Source organism: Oncorhynchus mykiss, chromosome 28, assembly GCF_013265735.2.
Source record: "Oncorhynchus mykiss isolate Arlee chromosome 28, USDA_OmykA_1.1, whole genome shotgun sequence".
Taxonomy (NCBI): domain Eukaryota; kingdom Metazoa; phylum Chordata; class Actinopteri; order Salmoniformes; family Salmonidae; genus Oncorhynchus; species Oncorhynchus mykiss.
Genome location: NC_048592.1, coordinates 43182417 through 43205611, shown reverse-complemented (window position 1 = coordinate 43205611; position 23195 = coordinate 43182417). Strand labels below are relative to the sequence as shown.

The 23195-nt window shown below is 43.8% G+C and overlaps 1 protein-coding gene across 5 annotated transcripts in view; it reads right to left on the bottom strand.

Moving 5' to 3' along the window:
* The window catches only part of myom1a (myomesin 1a (skelemin)), a 103724-nt gene extending 97162 nt beyond the window's left edge, over positions 1 to 6562 (bottom strand). For 3 of the 5 annotated variants that reach the window (XM_036966992.1, XM_036966994.1, XM_036966996.1), the window contains exons 1-3: positions 6409 to 6561; positions 4037 to 4230; positions 387 to 530 (exon numbers count right to left, since the gene is read on the bottom strand). In XM_036966992.1, coding sequence (XP_036822887.1) covers positions 387 to 530; positions 4037 to 4182 — 290 coding nt within the window. In that variant the 5' untranslated portion in view covers positions 4183 to 4230; positions 6409 to 6561. Of the gene's footprint in view, positions 1 to 386; positions 531 to 4036; positions 4231 to 5578; positions 5728 to 6408 lie in introns of those variants that run through there. The other 2 variants (XM_036966993.1, XM_036966995.1) reach the window with 2 other exon arrangements.
* Between the last annotated feature and the right edge of the window lie 16633 nt (positions 6563 to 23195).

The window sequence follows — 23195 nt, the reverse complement described above, 5'->3', positions numbered from 1 at the left end:
AATACAGTTTTATATCTTTATGTTTGAAGCCTGAAATGTGGCAAAAGGTCGCAAAGTTCAAGGGGGCCGAATACTTTCGCAAGGCACTGTAAATAAAGGTTAAACGTGTATTTATTTTTTTATCCCCAAACAACAGGCACATATTGTATCATTCAGTGTAAATGTCTATCTGAAACATATTATATATATATTTTTTTTTAACCTTTATTTAACTAGGCAAGTCAGTTAAGAACAAATTCTTATTTTCAATGACGGCCTGTTCAGGGGCAGAACGACAGATTTGTACCTTGTCAGCTCAGGGATTTGAACTTGCAACCTTCCGGTTACTAGCCCAACGCTCTAACCACTAGGCTACTCTGCCGCTATGTTATATCCCAGTCTCCCACCTGGTCCTGAAGACAGGAACTATGTATCCAATGACATCGTTGGTGTCAGGGTCCATGGCCAGGTACTTCTTGACTCTCGGCGGCAGCAGCTGGCTAGGTATGAACTCCGACCTCTTCTCTGATTCAACAAAACTCTGCTGCACTCTGACGGGGGTAGATAAGGTGTGTGAGAGAGAGAGAGAGAGAGAGAGAGACAGAGCGAGAGAGAGAGAGAGAGAGAGAGAGACAGAGAGAGAGAGAGAGACAGAGAAAGACAGAGTCAGAGCTTTACAATTTTTAACACCGAGTAGTTGTGTCATAGCAACAGTAGTTGTGTCATAGCAACAGTAGTTGTGTCATAGCTACAGATGTTCTACCTGGATGTACCTTGACAGTAACAGTTACTACTGAGATAGATGTAAGAATGGAAAGTTACCAGTGTCACTAAACAAATACATATGTGAAGATATACTGATAGTGGAACCTAGTCCAGTGAACAGCAGAAATAACTGACATGATCCTGACAAACACAATAACAACACGCAAACAACAGACAAAATAGATAAAGATACACCAGATACCACAGACACATTAGAAACCAAAGATAAACCAGACCCAACAGATATAACTGACACCACAGATATACCAGACACCACAGATAAACCATACACCACAGATAAACCAGACCTAAAATATATACCAGACACCACAGATACAACAGACACCACAGATACACCAGACACCACAGATACACCAGACACCACAGATACACCACAGATACACCAGACACCACAGATACACCAGACACCACCGATACACCAAACACACCAGACACCACAGATCTACCAGACACCACAGATACACCAGACACACAAGACACCACAGATCTACCAGACACCACAGATCTACCAGACACCACAGATACACCAGACACCATAGATACACCAAACACCACAGATCTACCACACACCACAGATCTACCAGACACCACAGATACACCAGACACCACAGATACACCAGACACCACAGATACACCAGACACCACAGATATACCACAGATACACCAGACACCACATATACACCAGACACCACAGATACATCAGCCTCTCACACCTCCATTTGTCTGTTTGAGACCAAGAAAGGAAAGGAACTGTTGGAGAGCTGGAGTAGAGTTCAGCAGTGGGAGAGTTCACATGATTGGAAGAGTTTGTATTAAACACTAACAGCTAGAGGAACTACTGATTCACACTGATCATTCAACTGGAGGAACTACAGATTCACACTGATCATTCAGCTGGAGGAACTACAGATTCACACTGATCATTCAGCTGGAGAAACTACACATTCACACTGATCATTCAGCTGGAGAAACTACAGATTCACACTGATCATTCAGCTGGAGGAACTACAGATTCACACTGATCATTCAGCTGGAGGAACTACAGATTCACACTGATCATTCAGCTGGAGAAACTACAGATTCACACTGATCATTCAACTGGAGAAACTACAGATTCACACTGATCATTCAGCTGGAGAAACTACAGATTCACACTGATCATTCAGCTGGAGGAACTACAGATTCACACTGATCATTCAGCTGAGGAACACCACACTCGAAAAGGGGTTTTAGGCTGTCCCCATAGGAGAACCCTTTTTGGTTCAAGAGATAAACCCTTTTTTGTTCCACTTAGAACCTCCGTGGAAAGGGTCCTACATGGAACCCAAAAGGGTTCTTCAAAGGGTTCCCCTATTGGGAGAGCCAAAGAAACCCTTAAGGTTCTAGATCACATGTTTTTCTTTAAGAGTGCAGTACAGAGAGCAGGAAAATTACACTATTCTAATTATGATTAAGCCTCTAACGGCACATCAAATACATAGTTACAAGCTAAAGTTTAGAATCCCAAGACTAAAGATACAGGTCTGTTCAGTGAGCATTCCACCAAGGCACCACCAAAGCATTGTATTATTAAACTGTTCCTGTACAGGCCAGCCAACATCAGTGTCATTATTAACAGTAAAAAATTATGTCCCAATAGTACAGTCATTGAGTCGTTTTCCTCTCAAGCAGACACATGTAGCTCAGCTCTCTCCATGAATATCTCTGGCTCCCAGCCTGCAAGAGATCATGTTCACTCAGCAGGAAGAAAAGCATTCAGCAGGGTCCCTACAGCATGTGTCCAAAATGGAGCCTTCAGACTACTGCATTTCTCCAACAGGGCGCCTTCAGTCTGGTCCTCCAGCCTACAGCAGGTTTCCAACATGGAGATCTCAGCCTACATCATGTCTTAAACATAGAGCCCTCAGCCTACATCATGTCTTAAACATGGAGCTCTCAGCCTATATCATGTCTTAAACATGGAGCCCTCAGCCTACATCATGTCTTAAACATGGAGCCCTCAGCCTACATCATGTCTTAAACATGGAGCCCTCAGCCTACATCATGTCTTTAACATGGAGCCCTCAGCCTACATAATGTCTTAAACATGGAGATCTCAGCCTACATCATGTCTTAAACATGGAGCCCTCAGCCTACATAATGTCTTAAACATGGAGCCCTCAGCCTACATCATGTCTTAAACATGGAGCCTACAGTCTGGTCCTTCAGCATGTCTCCAACATGGACCTTCAGCATGTCTCCAACATGGAGTCCTTCAGCCTACAGCATCTCCAACATGGAGCCTACATTCTGGTCCTTCAGCCTACAGCATGTCTTCAACATGGAGCCTTCAGCATGTCTCCAACATGGACACTTCAGTCTGGCACTTCAGCATGTCTCCAACATGAAGCCTTCAGTCTGGTCCTTCAGCATGTCTCCAACATGGAGCTTCTGACCATGTGTCTACAGAACAGTGTGATATTGTACCACGGGTTACTAAACTAATCTCGAAGTATTGTAAAATGGTCATGCCATGGATCATGTCGCTATTTGACTTGGAATTTTTGGATCCCTTTTGGTATTAACCTTTTTTATTTAGTCCACAGAAACACAGTTAATAACACATTCATAAACGGCAAAAAAGACAGTCAAAAAATAAATCACAGGGATAAAGTTTGAAGAATCTATTTCTTTTACACATATTTAAACCCTTATTTTTGGTGGCACAAACCTACCTCCATACTTCAATGTGTTTGTATGTCTTACTTTCAGGTGAGTCCTGTGTCACGTGTGGTGGTCGTAGAGCAGAACAGAGAACACCATGGTGTTCATGAGACTCTTCCCTTTCCATGGGGTGGTCACTCCATAGGTCAAACCGATGTTTTCATGTCTCATAGTCTAACAAACCCCGCTGTAGCTCGGCCACCTTCCACCGCAGATACGGAAGGCCAACACACCCAGTTATCTCTATCTTAAACTGATCCATTATTATTATATTACTTAGATTGAGGCAAGGGTGCCAACAGAGCATATTTACTCCAGACATACAAGTCAGCAGTCAGTCACATACCTGTGTCAACACAATATAGTAAGCAAAACCCTCAACACACAAACTACTACTACAGTCATCTTTAGTCGTATTAGAACAACAGTCACTTCACCACACCAAGACTGTTACAGCCAGGATATGAGTTAATCCTGCGGATAGATTATAAATGATCAAACAGCAGAGGAGAGGAGCAGTAGAGAGATGGCACAGTCCTCCTCATCCTCCTCTTCCTCCTGTTCTTACCCTATGGTGCTGTGCTGGATTCTCTTGTGGGCAGCATATGACAGCTGACTAAAAGAGGAGCGAGAGCTGTGATGGCTGATGCTCTCATGCTGCTGCTTCTTGTCACTGTGGTGGTGGTGCTGTTTCACGTGGAACGATGCAGACATCCTGACTGGCTGGCTGATAAGTTCAGACTCCAGGCTCCCCGCCACACGCTAAGTTCAATCAGAACAGGATTTGAATCTACTCAGTGTAAATAAGTCTGTAAAACATTCCGATTATGGTTATGATGGGGTTATGTTATAGTTGGTTTAGTTCAAGCTTGCAGTTAAATATGTCAATTTATGCTTAAATGGTTTTAATTGATATTATTATTGATTGACAACTAAATATAACAGTTCTAGATTAGTTCACAGTGTATTAAAATGGTAAAGCTGTTATTAAAAGAATCTGATTGAAATAGCCAAGTTCACAATTAATTTAATCTTTACTAGTAGGCTACATTGTGTCTTTAACGAATTGACTTCTTCTCCTCTTCCAGCCTAACAAGCACTTCAGTCTTCAGTCTGGAAACTGGAAACTGAGATAGACTAAAGTGCTATTCCAGAGTAGATTTTGAGCCAGACTAACACTGGAAAGGGTGAGCCCCATCAGGTGTCATGGACGGGATATGCCTACCCAGGGTGAGTAAGGGTATGAAAAGGCCTATCCAGGGTGAGTAAGGGTATGGATAGGCCTACCCAGGGTGAGTATGGGTATGGATAGGTCTACCCAGGGTGAGTATGGGTATGGATAGGCCTACCCAGGGTGTGTAAGGGTATGAAAAGGTCTACCCAGGGTGAGTAAGGGTATGAAAAGGTCTACCCAGGGTGGGTATGGGTATGGATAGGCCTACCCTGGGAGGGTAAAGGAGACTGATGCTCTGGTAGTAAGCCTATGGGAAACTGGGTCATGTGCTCCTATGGGAAACTGGGTCATGTGCTCCTATGGGAAACTGGGTCATGTGCTCCTATGGGAAACTGGGTCATGTGCTCCTATGGGAAACTGGGTCATGTGCTCCTATGGGAAACTGGGGCATGTGCTCCTATGGGAAACTGGGACATGTGCTTCTATGGGAAACTGGGGCATGTGCTCCTATGGGAAACTGGGACATGTGCTTCTATGGGAAACTGGGGCATGTGCTCCTATGGGAAACTGGGACATGTGCTCCTATGGGAAACTGGGACATGTGCTCCTATGGGAAACTGGGGCATGTGCTCCTCTAGCATTTGATTTAATACATTTGTTCATTTGATTGTTGACAAACAAAACAAAAGAGTATTGGGTAACTAAATAGACCCCATCTGCTGTAGTAGACAACCAACCCATGATCAGATCATTAGAGATACTACAGAAATACTGTGGAGGTCTGTCTGACAGGGTGCAATCACTAGCATGTACACTACACTTCCACACACTTCTAGCTGATGAAATGAATGGGCATCTGTCAGAAAAGTCTTTTTTAAACCTTCCACTATGTGTATTTCATACATGCATCATCTTCGACCAGAATTACTGTCTTACCTCAATTCGCCACCAAATCCCTAGTTAGAAAGCAACTGTTTTCTTGAAGCTGTGCCGGCGCCATTTTCCCTACATTTCCCCCAACGTGGGCCAGTCCCCTAGCAATTTGAGTTCTAGCCAATGAGCTTCAGCCCCTCGCATTTGAGTATCACCTAGCAAGAGACCTGCCCAGCGTTATCCAATGAGGTTGCAGGGCGGGCCCAAAAGCTCAGTGGACACAGAAGAGAGAGAGAGAGAGTAATGACGTGGTGCACATATCTGCACATATGTGATGTAGACGGCTATTTCCATGAACCGCTTTTGGCTTGTGAGTGCTACTTTCAGAACTACTGGCTAAAAAGTACCAGATAATCTATTTAGGATGTCTAAAGATGCTATGTAACATGACTTAAGGTAGGCCTCTGGGCCCTTATTCTAAAATTAGGTCTCCATGCACTATCCAACTGCACATATGAACTCAGTCTTAGTACCATTATGAGAGTTAGTCAATAAAAACATATGAACTCAGTCTTAGTACCATTATGAGAGTTAGGCAATAAAAACATATGAAAATTAAATGAATACATTGGAAGGTAAGTTAGTTTCCTCAGAATTGTTATGTTAGCTACATTCATCAAATGAAACAATACTGGGACAACCAAGTATTAGTGAAGGTGACATTAATGTAACTTAATAATAAATTATATACATTCAGGCCTATGGTAATAAATATAGTCCTCAATAGCCTAGATATAGGCCTACTATTATCCATTAGACAATATATGCAAAATATAGATTGGAGTTTAATTTCATTATACAAAAGCATATGAATTAAAACCATTTTCACTCACCAAAACTGAAAATCTTTCAATCGTTGAAACCAACAGGACAGGGGGTGCAACTCCAAAAGTATCCAAAGCAAGTCCTAAACCAGGCAGAACAGCAATGGGAGTGGAGGGGACAGGACGAGCAGCGGCCACAGAACTAAAATAATGCTGCCACTCGGCAGAATGCTGAAGACACCGTCAGGACCTTTTAAGGGACCACCATCAGGAGGCACGGTAAATATAGCAGAGAGGGGGAGGGAGGGGAGGGGGAGGGGGGGGAGAGGGGAGAGGGGAGAGGGGGAGGGAGGGGAGGGGAGAGGGGGAGGGAGGGGAGAGGGGAGAGGGGAGGGGAAGGGAGGGAGAGAGACAGCAACACAATTAGAACCAACCAAATCATGAGAAAACAAAAAGATAGTTACTTGACACATTGGAAAGAATTAACAAAAAAACAGAGCAATCTAGAATTCTACTTGGCCCTAAACAGAGAGTACACAGTGGCAGAATACCTGACCACTGTGACTGACCCAAACTTAAGGAAAGCTTTGACTATGTACAGACTCAGTGAGCATAGCCTTGCTATTGAGAAAGGCCGCCGCAGCGGACTGAGTCTGTACATACCCTGTCTTCTCTTGAGAGGAAAGCTTTGACTATGTGCTCACTGCCCACAAAATGAGGTGGAAACTGAGCTGCACTTCCTAACCTCCTGTCCAATGTATGACCATATTAGAGACACATATTTCCCTCAGATTACACAGATCCACAAAAAATGTGAAAGCAACCCAATATCTACTGGGTGAAATACCAGTGTGCCATCACAGCAGCAAGATTTGTGACCTGTTGTCACAAGAAAGGGCAACCAGTGAAGAACAAACACCATTTTAAATACAACCCATAATTATGTTTATTTATATTCCCTTTTCTACTTTAACTATTTTCACATCGATAAACACTGCATATATACATGATATGACATTTGAAATGTCTTAATTCCTTTGGAACTTCTGTGAGTGTAATGTTTACTGTACATTTTTGTTTATTTCACTTTTGTTTATTATCTACTTCACTTGCTTTGGCAATGTTAACACATGTTTCCCATGCTAGTAAAGCCCTTGAATTGAAATTGAAATTGAGAGAGAGACAAGATCAATTCTTCAAACTGCTGAGCTGCGCTCAGTTTGAAAAGCAACATTTGTGGGACACTCAATCTGACTAGCAGGTTAGCGTTCTCCATCATGCTCTGGAGCAGTTCTGCAGGGTGGTCACTAGCTGGCACAGCCACAAAGTCATAACATAACAAGTTAACCCTAACCTTAACCACACTAGTAACCCTAACCTTAAATTAAGACCAAATAGCTCATATTTGTTTTTATGAATTCTTACAATAAAGCCAATTTGGACCTTTTGCAGCTGGTCTATCTAGCGGAAATCGCTCAGTTCTGCCTTCAGGACAAGACGTATCCCACTAAATGTCAGCCTGCAACTGGCTGAAGACGGGAAACACCCTGTAACTGAAACTGGTTCATTATGAATGCATCTGATTCTTGTCTCGTTAGCGATTGAGGGGAACCATCGGAGGGGGACCTAGTTTAAGTTTAGTTTAATTTATTTTCACCAAATAAAACAATTGACAAACAATACAGATACAAACTAATACATACACGTTATGCAGGTGTAGTTGAAAGCTCAGGGGCTTGTATAAAAACCACACCACAAAACAACTATAGAAGTACAACAATAAAAAAGGATTGTTCAAAGAGATAACAAAACCTACTAATTATACATTTATCAGTCAATGTATGTGTGCATGTGAGTGTGTGAGAGTTGGGCTATATACTGAGTAGTTTGGTTCATCAGGCTGACCCCCAGTCTTCATGGAGGAGATTACTGAGTAGTTTGGTTCATCAGGCTGGTCCCCAGTCTTCATGGAGGAGATTACTGAGTAGTTTGGTTCATCAGGCTGATCCCCAGTCTTCATTGAGGAGATTACTGAGTAGTTTGGTTCATCAGGCTGACCACCAGTCTTCATGGAGGAGATTACTGAGTAGTTTGGTTCATCAGGCTGATCCCCAGTCTTCATGGAGGAGATTACTGAGTAGTTAGGTTCATCAGGCTGACCCCCAGTCTTCATGGAGGAGATTACTGAGTAGTTTGGTTCATCAGGCTGACCCCCAGTCTTCATGGAGGAGATTACTGAGTAGTTTGGTTCATCAGGCTGACCACCAGTCTTCATGGAGGAGATTACTGAGTAGTTTGGTTCATCAGGCTGACCCCCAGTCTTCATGGAGGAGATTACTGAGTAGTTTGGTTCATCAGGCTGACCCCCAGTCTTCATGGAGGAGATTACTGAGTAGATTGGTTCATCAGGCTGATCCCCAGTCTTCATGGAGGAGATTACTGAGTAGTTTGGTTCATCAGGCTGATCCCCAGTCTTCATGGAGGAGATTACTGAGTAGTTTGGTTCATCAGGCTGACCACCAGTCTTCATGTAGGAGATTACTGAGTAGTTTGGTTCATCAGGCTGACCCCCAGTCTCCATGGAGGAGATTACTGAGTAGTTTGGTTCATCAGGCTGATCCCCAGTCTTCATGGAGGAGATTACTGAGTAGTTTGGTTCATCAGGCTGATCCCCAGTCTTCATGGAGGAGATTACTGAGTAGTTTGGTTCATCAGGCTGACCCCCAGTCTTCATGGAGGAGATTACTGAGTAGTTTGGTTCATCAGGCTGACCACCAGTCTTCATGGAGGAGATTACTGAGTAGTTTGGTTCATCAGGCTGACCCCCAGTCTTCATGGAGGAGATTACTGAGTAGTTTGGTTCATCAGGCTGATCCCCAGTCTTCATGGAGGAGATTACTGAGTAGTTTGGTACATCAGGCTGACCACCAGTCTTCATGTAGGAGATTACTGAGTAGTTTGGTTCATCAGGCTGACCCCCAGTCTTCATGGAGGAGATTACTGAGTAGTTTGGTTCATCAGGCTGACCCCCAGTCTTCATGGAGGAGATTACTGAGTAGTTTGGTTCATCAGGCTGATCCCCAGTCTTCATGGAGGAGATTACTGAGTAGTTTGGTTCATCAGGCTGATCCCCAGTCTTCATGGAGGAGATTACTGAGTAGTTTGGTTCATCAGGCTGATCCCCAGTCTTCATGGAGGAGATTACTGAGTAGTTTGGTTCATCAGGCTGACCACCAGTCTTCATGGAGGAGATTACTGAGTAGTTTGGTTCATCAGGCTGATCCCCAGTCTTCATGGAGGAGATTACTGAGTAGTTTGGTTCATCAGGCTGATCCCCAGACTTCATGGAGGAGATTACTGAGTAGTTTGGTTCATCAGGCTGACCCCCAGTCTTCATGGAGGAGATTACTGAGTAGTTTGGTTCATCAGGCTGACCACCAGTCTTCATGGAGGAGATTACTGAGTAGTTTGGTTCATCAGGCTGACCCCCAGTCTTCATGGAGGAGATTACTGAGTAGTTTGGTTCATCAGGCTGACCACCAGTCTTCATGGAGGAGATTACTGAGTAGTTTGGTTCATCAGACTGACCCCCAGTCCTCATGGAGGAGATTACTGAGTAGTTTGGTTCATCAGGCTGACCCCCAGTCTTCATGGAGGAGATTACTGAGTAGTTTGGTTCATCAGGCTGATCCCCAGTCTTCATGGAGGAGATTACTGAGTAGTTTGGTTCATCAGGCTGACCCCCAGTCTTCATGGAGGAGATTACTGAGTAGTTTGGTTCATCAGGCTGACCCCCAGTCTTCATGGAGGAGATTACTGAGTAGTTTGGTTCATCAGACTGACCCCCAGTCCTCATGGAGGAGATTACTGAGTAGTTTGGTTCATCAGGCTGATCTCCAGTCTTCATGGAGGAGATTACTGAGTAGTTTGGTTCATCAGGCTGACCCCCAGTCTCCATGGAGGAGATTACTGAGTAGTTTGGTTCATCAGGCTGATCTCCAGTCTTCATGGTTCATCAGGCTGACCCCCAGTCTTCATGGTTCATCAGGCTGACCCCCAGTCTCCATGGAGGAGATTACTGAGTAGTTTGGTTCATCAGGCTGATCTCCAGTCTTCATGGTTCATCAGGCTGACCCCCAGTCTTCATGGTTCATCAGGCTGACCCCCAGTCTCCATGGAGGAGATTACTGAGTAGTTTGGTTCATCAGACTGACCCCCAGTCTTCATGGTTCATCAGGCTGACCCCCAGTCTTCATGGAGGGGATTGCTGGGTAGTTTGGTTCATCAGGCTGAACCTCTGTCTTCGCTTGAAGTTATTGAGGATAATGATCAATGTTCCCTCTAGACCCGAGACTGCCGTGCAGGTTCCCCAGGTTTGCTGTGCAGATATATCAATGCACAGAGAGAAGCATGAGATCGAACTTCACTCAATTATTTAGAGCAGTGGTCACCAACCGGTCACCAACCGGTCATTTGCGAAAGGCATTCCTAGTCGATTGCCAATTATTTCTGTAAAAAAAAACAATGATAAAACCTTGTGTTCCTATTTTTATTTTATTTGTCTCGGCTGTTGTCGGTAGATGCACCCGATTTGTTGCCATTTTGAACAATTCAAGTCTCAAGGTACAAAATGTGCCTTATCGGCGGGGCTGGAGAGCAAATCAATTGCACGATAAATCTACCGCTGGCCAATCGGATGGCTCAGATTACTGTATCTGTAGTAATGTAGCAGGCATTAAACAAAGCTACAGCAAAATGTATACTGTGAGATTTCAAAACGTATAAAACCATGATTAGAGAGACTGTCAACGAATACAGCAAAGAGCTTGTTTACGTTCTCACTCCGCCTTTTCAACACTTTGTATTCAACACTTTTATTAGCCAGACAATGCGCGTTCTTCCTATTTCCACTCAGCACTACAACAAGCACTGCAGCAGTAATGAATGAGTAGGAGAGTGTACCTATAGGAATGAATCAGTAGGAGAGTGCACCTATAGGAATGAATGCGTAGGAGAGTGTACCTATAGGAATGAATGAGTAGGAGAGTGTACCTATAGGAATGAATGAGTAGGAGTGTGTATCTATAGGAATGAATGAGTAGGAGAGTGCACCTATAGGAATGAATGAGTAGGAGAGTGCACCTATAGGAATGAATGAGTAGGAGAGTGTACCTATAGGAATGAATGAGTAGGAGAGTGTACCTATCAGAATGAATGAGTAGGAGAGTGTACCTATAGGAATGAATGAGTAGGAGAGTGCACCTATAGGAATGAATGAGTAGGAGAGTGTACCTATCGGAATGAATGAGTAGGAGAGTGTACCTATCGGAATGAATGAGTAGGAGAGTGTACCTATAGGAATGAATGAGTAGGAGAGTGTACCTATAGGAATGAATGAGTAGGAGAGTGTACCTATAGGAATGAATGAGTAGGAGAGTGTACCTATAGGAATGAATGAGTAGGAGAGTGTACCTATCGGAATGAATGAGTAGGAGAGTGTACCTATAGGAATGAATGAGTAGGAGAGTGTACCTATCGGAATGAATGAGTAGGAGAGTGTACCTATAGGAATGAATGAGTAGGAGAGTGTACCTATCGGAATGAATGAGTAGGAGAGTGTACCTATAGGAATGAATGAGTAGGAGAGTGTACCTATAGGAATGAATGAGTAGGAGAGTGTACCTATAGGAATGAATGAGTAGGAGAGTGTACCTATCGGAATGAATGAGTAGGAGAGTGTACCTATCGGAATGAATGAGTAGGAGAGTGTACCTATAGGAATGAATGAGTAGGAGAGTGTACCTATAGGAATGAATGAGTAGGAGAGTGTACCTATAGGAATGAATGAGTAGGAGAGTGTACCTATCGGAATGAATGAGTAGGAGAGTGTACCTATAGGAATGAATGAGTAGGAGAGTGTACCTATTTTTTTTTTTTTTTTTTCACCTTTATTTAACCAGGTAGGCTAGTTGAGAACAAGTTCTCATTTGCAACTGCGACCTGGCCAAGATAAAGCATAGCAGTATGAGCAGACAACACAGAGTTACACATGGAGTAAACAATTAACAAGTCAATAACACAGTAGAAAACAAAGGGGGAGTCTATATACAATGTGTGCAAAAGGCATGAGGTAGGCAAATAATTACAATTTTGCAGATTAACACTGGAGTGATAAATGATCAGATGGTCATGTACAGGTAGAGATATTGGTGTGCAAAAGAGCAGAAAAATAAATAAATAAAAACAGTATGGGGATGAGGTAGGTGAAAATGGGTGGGCTATTTACCAATAGACTATGTACAGCTGCAGCGATCGGTTAGCTGCTCAGATAGCTGATGTTTGAAGTTGGTGAGGGAGATAAAAGTCTCCAACTTCAGCGATTTTTGCAATTCGTTCCAGTCACAGGCAGCAGAGTACTGGAACGAAAGGCGGCCAAATGAGGTGTTGGCTTTAGGGATGATCAGTGAGATACACCTGCTGGAGCGCGTGCTACGGATGGGTGTTGCCATCGTGACCAGTGAGCTGAGATAAGGCGGAGCTTTACCTAGCATGGACTTGTAGATGACCTGGAGCCAGTGGGTCTGGCGACGAATATGTAGCGAGGGCCAGCCGACTAGCGCATACAAGTCGCAGTGGTGGGTGGTATAAGGTGCTTTAGTGACAAAACGGATGGCACTGTGATAGACTGCATCCAGTTTGCTGAGTAGAGTGTTGGAAGCCATTTTGTAGATGACATCGCCGAATTCGAGGATCGGTAGGATAGTCAGTTTTACTAGGGTAAGCTTGGCGGCGTGAGTGAAGGAGGCTTTGTTGCGGAATAGAAAGCCGACTCTTGATTTGATTTTCGATTGGAGATGTTTGATATGAGTCTGGAAGGAGAGTTTGCAGTCTAGCCAGACACCTAGGTACTTATAGATGTCCACATATTCTAGGTCGGAACCATCCAGGGTGGTGATGCTAGGCGGGCATGCGGGTGCAGGCAGCGATCGGTTGAAAAGCATGCATTTGGTTTTACTAGCGTTTAAGAGCAGTCGGAGGCCACTACCTATCGGAATGAATGAGTAGGAGAGTGTACCTATAGGAATGAATGAGTAGGAGAGTGTACCTATCGGAATGAATGAGTAGGAGAGTGTACCTATAGGAATGAATGAGTAGGAGAGTGTACCTATAGGAATGAATGAGTAGGAGAGTGTACCTATCGGAATGAATGAGTAGGAGAGTGTACCTATCGGAATGAATGAGTAGGAGAGTGTACCTATAGGAATAAATGAGTAGGAGAGTGTACCTATAGGAATGAATGAGTAGGAGAGTGTACCTATCGGAATGAATGAGTAGGAGAGTGTACCTATAGGAATGAATGAGTAGGAGAGTGTACCTATCGGAATGAATGAGTAGGAGAGTGTACCTATAGGAATGAATGAGTAGGAGAGTGTACCTATAGGAATGAATGAGTAGGAGAGTGTACCAATCGGAATGAATGAGTAGGAGAATGTACCTATAGGAATGAATGAGTAGGAGAGTGTACCTATAGGAATGAATGAGTAGGAGAGTGTACCTATAGGAATGAATGAGTAGGAGAGTGTACCTATCGGAATGAATGAGTAGGAGAGTGTACCTATCGGAATGAATGAGTAGGAGAGTGTACCTATCGGAATGAATGAGTAGGAGAGTGTACCTATCGGAATGAATGAGTAGGAGAGTGTACCTATAGGAATGAATGAGTAGGAGAGTGTACCTATCGGAATGAATGAGTAGGAGAGTGTACCTATAGGAATGAATGAGTAGGAGAGTGTACCTATAGGAATGAATGAGTAGGAGAGTGTACCTATCGGAATGAATGAGTAGGAGAGTGTACCTATAGGAATGAATGAGTAGGAGAGTGTACCTATTATTTTTTTTTATTTCACCTTTATTTAACCAGGTAGGCTAGTTGAGAACAAGTTCTCATTTGCAACTGCGACCTGGCCAAGATAAAGCATAGCAGTATGAGCAGACAACACAGAGTTACACATGGAGTAAACAATTAACAAGTCAATAACACAGTAGAAAACAAAGGGGGAGTCTATATACAATGTGTGCAAAAGGCATGAGGTAGGCGAATAATTACAATTTTGCAGATTAACACTGGAGTGATAAATGATCAGATGGTCATGTACAGGTAGAGATATTGGTGTGCAAAAGAGCAGAAAAATAAATAAATAAAAACAGTATGGGGATGAGGTAGGTGAAAATGGGTGGGCTATTTACCAATAGACTATGTACAGCTGCAGCGATCGGTTAGCTGCTCAGATAGCTGATGTTTGAAGTTGGTGAGGGAGATAAAAGTCTCCAACTTCAGCGATTTTTGCAATTCGTTCCAGTCACAGGCAGCAGAGTACTGGAACGAAAGGCGGCCAAATGAGGTGTTGGCTTTAGGGATGATCAGTGAGATACACCTGCTGGAGCGCGTGCTACGGATGGGTGTTGCCATCGTGACCAGTGAGCTGAGATAAGGCGGAGCTTTACCTAGCATGGACTTGTAGATGACCTGGAGCCAGTGGGTCTGGCGACGAATATGTAGCGAGGGCCAGCCGACTAGCGCATACAAGTCGCAGTGGTGGGTGGTATAAGGTGCTTTAGTGACAAAACGGATGGCACTGTGATAGACTGCATCCAGTTTGCTGAGTAGAGTGTTGGAAGCCATTTTGTAGATGACATCGCCGAATTCGAGGATCGGTGGGATAGTCAGTTTTACTAGGGTAAGCTTGGCGGCGTGAGTGAAGGAGGCTTTGTTGCGGAATAGAAAGCCGACTCTTGATTTGATTTTCGATTGGAGATGTTTGATATGAGTCTGGAAGGAGAGTTTGCAGTCTAGCCAGACACCTAGGTACTTATAGATGTCCACATATTCTAGGTCGGAACCATCCAGGGTGGTGATGCTAGGCGGGCATGCGGGTGCAGGCAGCGATCGGTTGAAAAGCATGCATTTGGTTTTACTAGCGTTTAAGAGCAGTCGGAGGCCACTACCTATCGGAATGAATGAGTAGGAGAGTGTACCTATAGGAATGAATGAGTAGGAGAGTGTACCTATCGGAATGAATGAGTAGGAGAGTGTACCTATAGGAATGAATGAGTAGGAGAGTGTACCTATCGGAATGAATGAGTAGGAGAGTGTACCTATCGGAATGAATGAGTAGGAGAGTGTACCTATCGGAATGAATGAGTAGGAGAGTGTACCTATAGGAATGAATGAGTAGGAGAGTGTACCTATAGGAATGAATGAGTAGGAGAGTGTACCTATAGGAATGAATGAGTAGGAGAGTGTACCTATCGGAATGAATGAGTAGGAGAGTGTACCTATAGGAATGAATGAGTAGGAGAGTGTACCTATTTTTTTTTTTTATTTCACCTTTATTTAACCAGGTAGGCTAGTTGAGAACAAGTTCTCATTTGCAACTGCGACCTGGCCAAGATAAAGCATAGCAGTATGAGCAGACAACACAGAGTTACACATGGAGTAAACAATTAACAAGTCAATAACACAGTAGAAAACAAAGGGGGAGTCTATATACAATGTGTGCAAAAGGCATGAGGTAGGCGAATAATTACAATTTTGCAGATTAACACTGGAGTGATAAATGATCAGATGGTCATGTACAGGTAGAGATATTGGTGTGCAAAAGAGCAGAAAAATAAATAAATAAAAACAGTATGGGGATGAGGTAGGTGAAAATGGGTGGGCTATTTACCAATAGACTATGTACAGCTGCAGCGATCGGTTAGCTGCTCAGATAGCTGATGTTTGAAGTTGGTGAGGGAGATAAAAGTCTCCAACTTCAGCGATTTTTGCAATTCGTTCCAGTCACAGGCAGCAGAGTACTGGAACGAAAGGCGGCCAAATGAGGTGTTGGCTTTAGGGATGATCAGTGAGATACACCTGCTGGAGCGCGTGCTACGGATGGGTGTTGCCATCGTGACCAGTGAGCTGAGATAAGGCGGAGCTTTACCTAGCATGGACTTGTAGATGACCTGGAGCCAGTGGGTCTGGCGACGAATATGTAGCGAGGGCCAGCCGACTAGCGCATACAAGTCGCAGTGGTGGGTGGTATAAGGTGCTTTAGTGACAAAACGGATGGCACTGTGATAGACTGCATCCAGTTTGCTGAGTAGAGTGTTGGAAGCCATTTTGTAGATGACATCGCCGAATTCGAGGATCGGTAGGATAGTCAGTTTTACTAGGGTAAGCTTGGCGGCGTGAGTGAAGGAGGCTTTGTTGCGGAATAGAAAGCCGACTCTTGATTTGATTTTCGATTGGAGATGTTTGATATGAGTCTGGAAGGAGAGTTTGCAGTCTAGCCAGACACCTAGGTACTTATAGATGTCCACATATTCTAGGTCGGAACCATCCAGGGTGGTGATGCTAGGCGGGCATGCGGGTGCAGGCAGCGATCGGTTGAAAAGCATGCATTTGGTTTTACTAGCGTTTAAGAGCAGTCGGAGGCCACTACCTATCGGAATGAATGAGTAGGAGAGTGTACCTATAGGAATGAATGAGTAGGAGAGTGTACCTATCGGAATGAATGAGTAGGAGAGTGTACCTATCGGAATGAATGAGTAGGAGAGTGTACCTATAGGAATGAATGAGTAGGAGAGTGTACCTATAGGAATGAATGAGTAGGAGAGTGTACCTATAGGAATGAATGAGTAGGAGAGTGTACCTATAGGAATGAATGAGTAGGAGAGTGTACCTATCGGAATGAATAAGTAGGAGAGTGTACCTATAGGAATGAATGAGTAGGAGAGTGTACCTATAGGAATGAATGAGTAGGAGAGTGTACCTATAGGAATGAATGAGTAGGAGAGTGTACCTATAGGAATGAATGAGTAGGAGAGTGTACCTATAGGAATGAATGAGTAGGAGAGTGTACCTATCGGAATGAATGAGTAGGAGAGTGTACCTATAGGAATGAATGAGTAGGAGAGTGTACCTATAGGAATGAATGAGTAGGAGAGTGTACCTATAGGAATGAATGAGTAGGAGAGTGTACCTATCGGAATGAATGAGTAGGAGAGTGTACCTATAGGAATGAATGAGTAGGAGAGTGTACCTATTTTTTTTTTTTATTTCACCTTTATTTAACCAGGTAGGCTAGTTGAGAACAAGTTCTCATTTGCAACTGTGACCTGGCCAAGATAAAGCATAGCAGTATGAGCAGACAACACAGAGTTACACATGGAGTAAACAATTAACAAGTCAATAACACAGTAGAAAACAAAGGGGGAGTCTATATACAATGTGTGCAAAAGGCATGAGGTAGGCAAATAATTACAATTTTGCAGATTAACACTGGAGTGATAAATGATCAGATGGTCATGTACAGGTAGAGATATTGGTGTGCAAAAGAGCAGAAAAATAAATAAATAAAAACAGTATGGGGATGAGGTAGGTGAAAATGGGTGGGCTATTTACCAATAGACTATGTACAGCTGCAGCGATCGGTTAGCTGCTCAGATAGCTGATGTTTGAAGTTGGTGAGGGAGATAAAAGTCTCCAACTTCAGCGATTTTTGCAATTCGTTCCAGTCACAGGCAGCAGAGTACTGGAACGAAAGGCGGCCAAATGAGGTGTTGGCTTTAGGGATGATCAGTGAGATACACCTGCTGGAGCGCGTGCTACGGGTGGGTGTTGCCATCGTGACCAGTGAGCTGAGATAAGGCGGAGCTTTACCTAGCATGGACTTGTAGATGACCTGGAGCCAGTGGGTCTGGCGACGAATATGTAGCGAGGGCCAGCCGACTAGCGCATACAAGTCGCAGTGGTGGGTGGTATAAGGTGCTTTAGTGACAAAACGGATGGCACTGTGATAGACTGCATCCAGTTTGCTGAGTAGAGTGTTGGAAGCCATTTTGTAGATGACATCGCCGAATTCGAGGATCGGTAGGATAGTCAGTTTTACTAGGGTAAGCTTGGCGGCGTGAGTGAAGGAGGCTTTGTTGCGGAATAGAAAGCCGACTCTTGATTTGATTTTCGATTGGAGATGTTTGATATGAGTCTGGAAGGAGAGTTTGCAGTCTAGCCAGACACCTAGGTACTTATAGATGTCCACATATTCTAGGTCGGAACCATCCAGGGTGGTGATGCTAGGCGGGCATGCGGGTGCAGGCAGCGATCGGTTGAAAAGCATGCATTTGGTTTTACTAGCGTTTAAGAGCAGTCGGAGGCCACTACCTATCGGAATGAATGAGTAGGAGAGTGTACCTATAGGAATGAATGAGTAGGAGAGTGTATCTATCGGAATGAATGAGTAGGAGAGTGTACCTATAGGAATGAATGAGTAGGAGAGTGTTTCTATAGGCTTGCGTTGTTATTATTAGCGGCTTGGGTCTTTTTTTGATATCGAGGAATATTTCACTTTCTCTGTTCATAGGAGTAACAACATTAATGTGTGCATGAGACCAATACTTGAGTTTACCAATAAAACGGTGTCCCTTTTAGATCAGTGGCAGAGCAGAGGGATGTTGAGGCGGACCCTCAGTCTGCTGCTTTCTCCTTAAGATACAAAGCATACTGTATTATTTACAGTTGTTCCTCAAGTAATACAACAACGGATCTATTACCGGTATGATCATATAGCCTACCTCAAATTTTGAAATATCATTTTTTTTTTTTAAATGGCCCAAACAACAATGCATTGGCAGGTAAATTCAAGCAACGCCAGTATGCTGTGATAATGAATTGGGTCTACAGCTTACTGCTCAAACCTCATTGCTACAGAACTGTTTTTAATTGGTTAATGTTGCATAGGTTTATGTTTTTTAAGTCATGTTAAAAAGTCTCAGTGGTAGATCTGGGCATTTTGACTCAGAAAGTGATCTTGGCCCAGAAGAGGTTGGTGACCACTGTTCTAGAGTTGTCCCTGTTAACACTGTCACCGCAATATTAGCCACTTTCAAAGCAACATACCAAAACAAATGGAACTGTGCAAGAGATTTTGTTGTAGGCACAACGTATTGGAATAGGATTCTATTGCATTGACACACACTATTAAACCAATCAGAGCTGCAGTATGCAAATAGCCCATTACAGATAGGCTAAATATGGATCATGAGCAGCCATGAGTAACTCACTTGTGTTGAGATCGAAGAGAGAGCCGCATGTAGCAATGTGACATTTAGTTCATATCCTTTGCTAGTTACTGATTATTATTATCAGATCATTTGTAGTCAAAAATGGGCCAGTGGTTGCTTCCTACAAGAGCTCAAAACATGTACTTTTCTAGCCCTCTTTGAAAAGTCAGCCTGGGGGTAAAGAGCTTTTTTTTTATCTTAAAGGGGCGGTGTTGTATTTTGAGAAAGGCTTGAATAAGCCAAGTAGCCAATAGGCAGAAGGTAGAATAATTTCACAATTTTCAGTCACCTCCTTGTCTGAAGGACAACTGGATAAACAGGTGAATGCCCTTTATGGGTTTTTTTTTACCTCATGGAATGTACCCCAAGGCTCGATCCTAGGCCCAACGCGCTTCTCAATTTACATCATCAACATAGCTCTCCCATCAATTATTATGCAGATGACACAGTCTTCTGCTGGCCCCTCCCCGGATTTTTTGTTAAACGTTCAACAACAAAGCTTTCTTAGTGTCCAACAAGCTTTCTCTGCCGTTAACCTTGTTCTGAACACCTCCAAAACAAAGGTCATGTGGTTTGGTAAGAAGAATGCCCCTCTCCCCACAGGTGTGATTACTACCTCTGAGGGTTTAGAGCTTGAGGTAGGCACCTCATACAAGTACTTGGGAGTATGGCTAGACGGTACACGGTCCTTCTCTCAGCATATATCAAAGCTGCAGGCTAAAGTTAAATCTAGACTTGGTTTCCTCTATCATAATCTCTCCTCTTTCACCCCAGATGCCAAACTAACCCTGATTCAGATGACCCTCCTACCCATGCTAGATTACGGAGACATTTCTTTTATAGATCAGCAAGTAAGGGTACTCTTCAGTGACTAGATGTTCTTTACCATTCGGCAATCAGAGCTAGCGACTGGAACGAGCTGCAACAAACACTCAAACTGGACAGTTTTATCTCAATCTCTTCATTCAAAGACTCAATCATGGACACTCTTACTGACAGTTGTGGCTGAGTCGCATGATGTATTGTTGTCTCTACCTTCTTGCCCTTTGTGCTGTTTTCTGTGCTCATTTATGTTTGTACCATGTTTGTACAACTACCATGTGCTGCTGCCATGTTGTGTTGCTACCATGCTATGTTGTTGTCTTAGGTCTCTCTTTATGTAGTGTAGTGTTGTCTCTCTTGTCGTGATGTGTGTTTTGGCCTATATTTTTATTTAATTTATTTTTAATCCCAGGCCCCTGTCCCCGCAGGAGTCCTTTTGCCTTTTGGTAGGCCGTTATTGTAAATAAGACATTTGTCCTTAACTGACTTGCCTAGTTAAATGAAGGTTAAAAATCTAAATAAATAAACATTTAAAACCTATTTCCATGTTAAAATATTATGGGATGCATTTTCTCCACTGTTTTTAATGGTAGACCACTCTGTTAGACCTACAGTAGGATCAAATAGCCACAGCAGCCTACTTGACCACTGTTAAAACTAACTTAAAGTGGGTACAGCCTCCGTATTGACAGTAAACGTGCGCTGGAAGTTGCACAGAATGTACACAACATTCAAGTTTGCGCTCAGCATACAGTTCTCAGTGCCTAATATGTTTTGAGGGAACATTGTTTTGGCTGTGTGAAGATACGAATTCCAGAGTATGGTACAGGAACTAGCAACCCTGTAGTTACACCTGTGACTTAAAGGTCATGACCTCTTGAAAGAGACAATGCTCATTGCTCATATTCCAAGACCTAGAAGTATTTATAGTTTAGCAGTGTTTGCGTGTGTGTGTGTGTGTGTATGCGTGTGTGTGTGTGCAGTTGCTGTACCAGATGGTGATGCAGCCGGTTACTCTCAATAGTGCAGCTGGAGAACTTCAATTGGATCTGAGCGCCATGCAGGGCTGAATTTCCTCCTGAGGTTGAAGAGGCTGTGATGCGCACGCCAAGGAACTTCACGTTTTTGACCCTCTCCACTGCAGCCCATCAACGACAATAGGGGCATGCTCCTCCCCGTTTCCTGTAGTCCGCGATCAGTTCCTTGGTTTTACTGACGTTGAATGAGAGGCTGTTCCATTGTGCCAGGGCTCTAATCTCCTCCCTGTAGTTTGTTACCAGGGCTCTAACCTCCTCCCTGTAGTTTGTTACCAGGGCTCTAACCTCCTCCCTGTAGTTTGTTACCAGGGCTCTAACCTCCTCCCTGTAGTTTGTTACCAGGGCTCTAACCTCCTCCCTGTAGTTTGTTACCAGGGCTCTAACCTCCTCCCTGTAGTTTGTTACCAGGGCTCTAACCTCCTCCCTGTAGTTTGTTACCTGGGCTCTAACCTCCTCCCTGTAGTTTGTTACCAGGGCTCTAACCTCCTCCCTGTAGTTTGTTACCAGGGCTCTAACCTCCTCCCTGTAGTTTGTTACCAGGGCTCTAACCTCCTCCCTGTAGTTTGTTACCAGGGCTCTAACCTCCTCCCTGTAGTTTGTTACCAGGGCTCTAACCTCCTCCCTGTAGTTTGTTACCAGGGCTCTAACCTCCTCCCTGTAGTTTGTTACCAGGGCTCTAACCTCCTCCCTGTAGTTTGTTACCAGGGCTCTAACCTCCTCCCTGTAGTTTGTTACCTGGGCTCTAACCTCCTCCCTGTAGTTTGTTACCAGGGCTCTAACCTCCTCCCTGTAGTTTGTCTCACCACCGTTGTTTTGTCTGCAAACTTAATGATGGTGTTGGAGTCGTGCATGGCCACGCAGTCGTGGGTGAACAGGGAGTACTGGAGGGTACTAAGCACACACCCGAGGGGCCCCCGTGTTGAGGGTCAGCGTGGAAGATGTGTTGTTGCCTACCCTTACCACCAGGGGGCGGCCCATCAGGAAGTCCAGGATCTAGTTGCAGAGGGAGGTAGGTGCTCATACCAAGGGCCTTGAGCTTTAGTGTCAAGCTTGGAGTGGACTATGATGTTGATGAACAGCATTCTCACATAGGTCTTCCTCTTGTCCAGGTGGGATAGGCCTGTGTCCATTGTGCCTGAATGAATGTTTTTGCACCTCTATGTTGTACCAGAAAATTATCCATCAAAATGTGTCATTTTCAGTGATTAGTAATGTTTTGAGCTAGTCTACATTAAAATAGATGTGTCCATTTTATATATGATGAAATAATGAACAGATTGCATTTTGCACCCCGTACCCCCGTCACCTCAAAATGAATGGTTTTGATCACTCAAAAGTGTAGTTTTTCTTTGCTTCTGCTCAACTGTATTGGCCTGTGTTGGCCTGTGTTGGCCTGTGTTGGCCTGTGTTGGCCTGTGTTGGCCTGTGTTGGCCTGTGTTGGCACAGTGCAGTTAGAAGGCACTAGTCGCACCACTGGTGTTAAAAAGAAAAGGCACCTGCTAAAGACAATGTTTATCTACTTCATTGTGCTGTTACATTTGTATCGTTAATGTTCGATGGTGTTGATCCGATGGTGTTGATCCAATGGTGTTGATCCGATAATGTTGATCCAATGGTGTTGATCCGATGGTGTTGATCCAATGGTGTTGATCCGATAATGTTGATCCGATGGTGTTGATCCAATAATGTTGATCCGATAATGTTGATCCAATGGTGTTGATCCAATGGTGTTGATCCGATAATGTTGGTCCGATGGTGTAGATCCAATGGTGTTGATCCAATGGTGTTGATCCGATAATGTTGATCCGATAATGTTGATCCGATGGTGTTGATCCAATGGTGTTGATCCGATAATGTTGATCTGATAATGTTGATCCAATGGTGTTGAT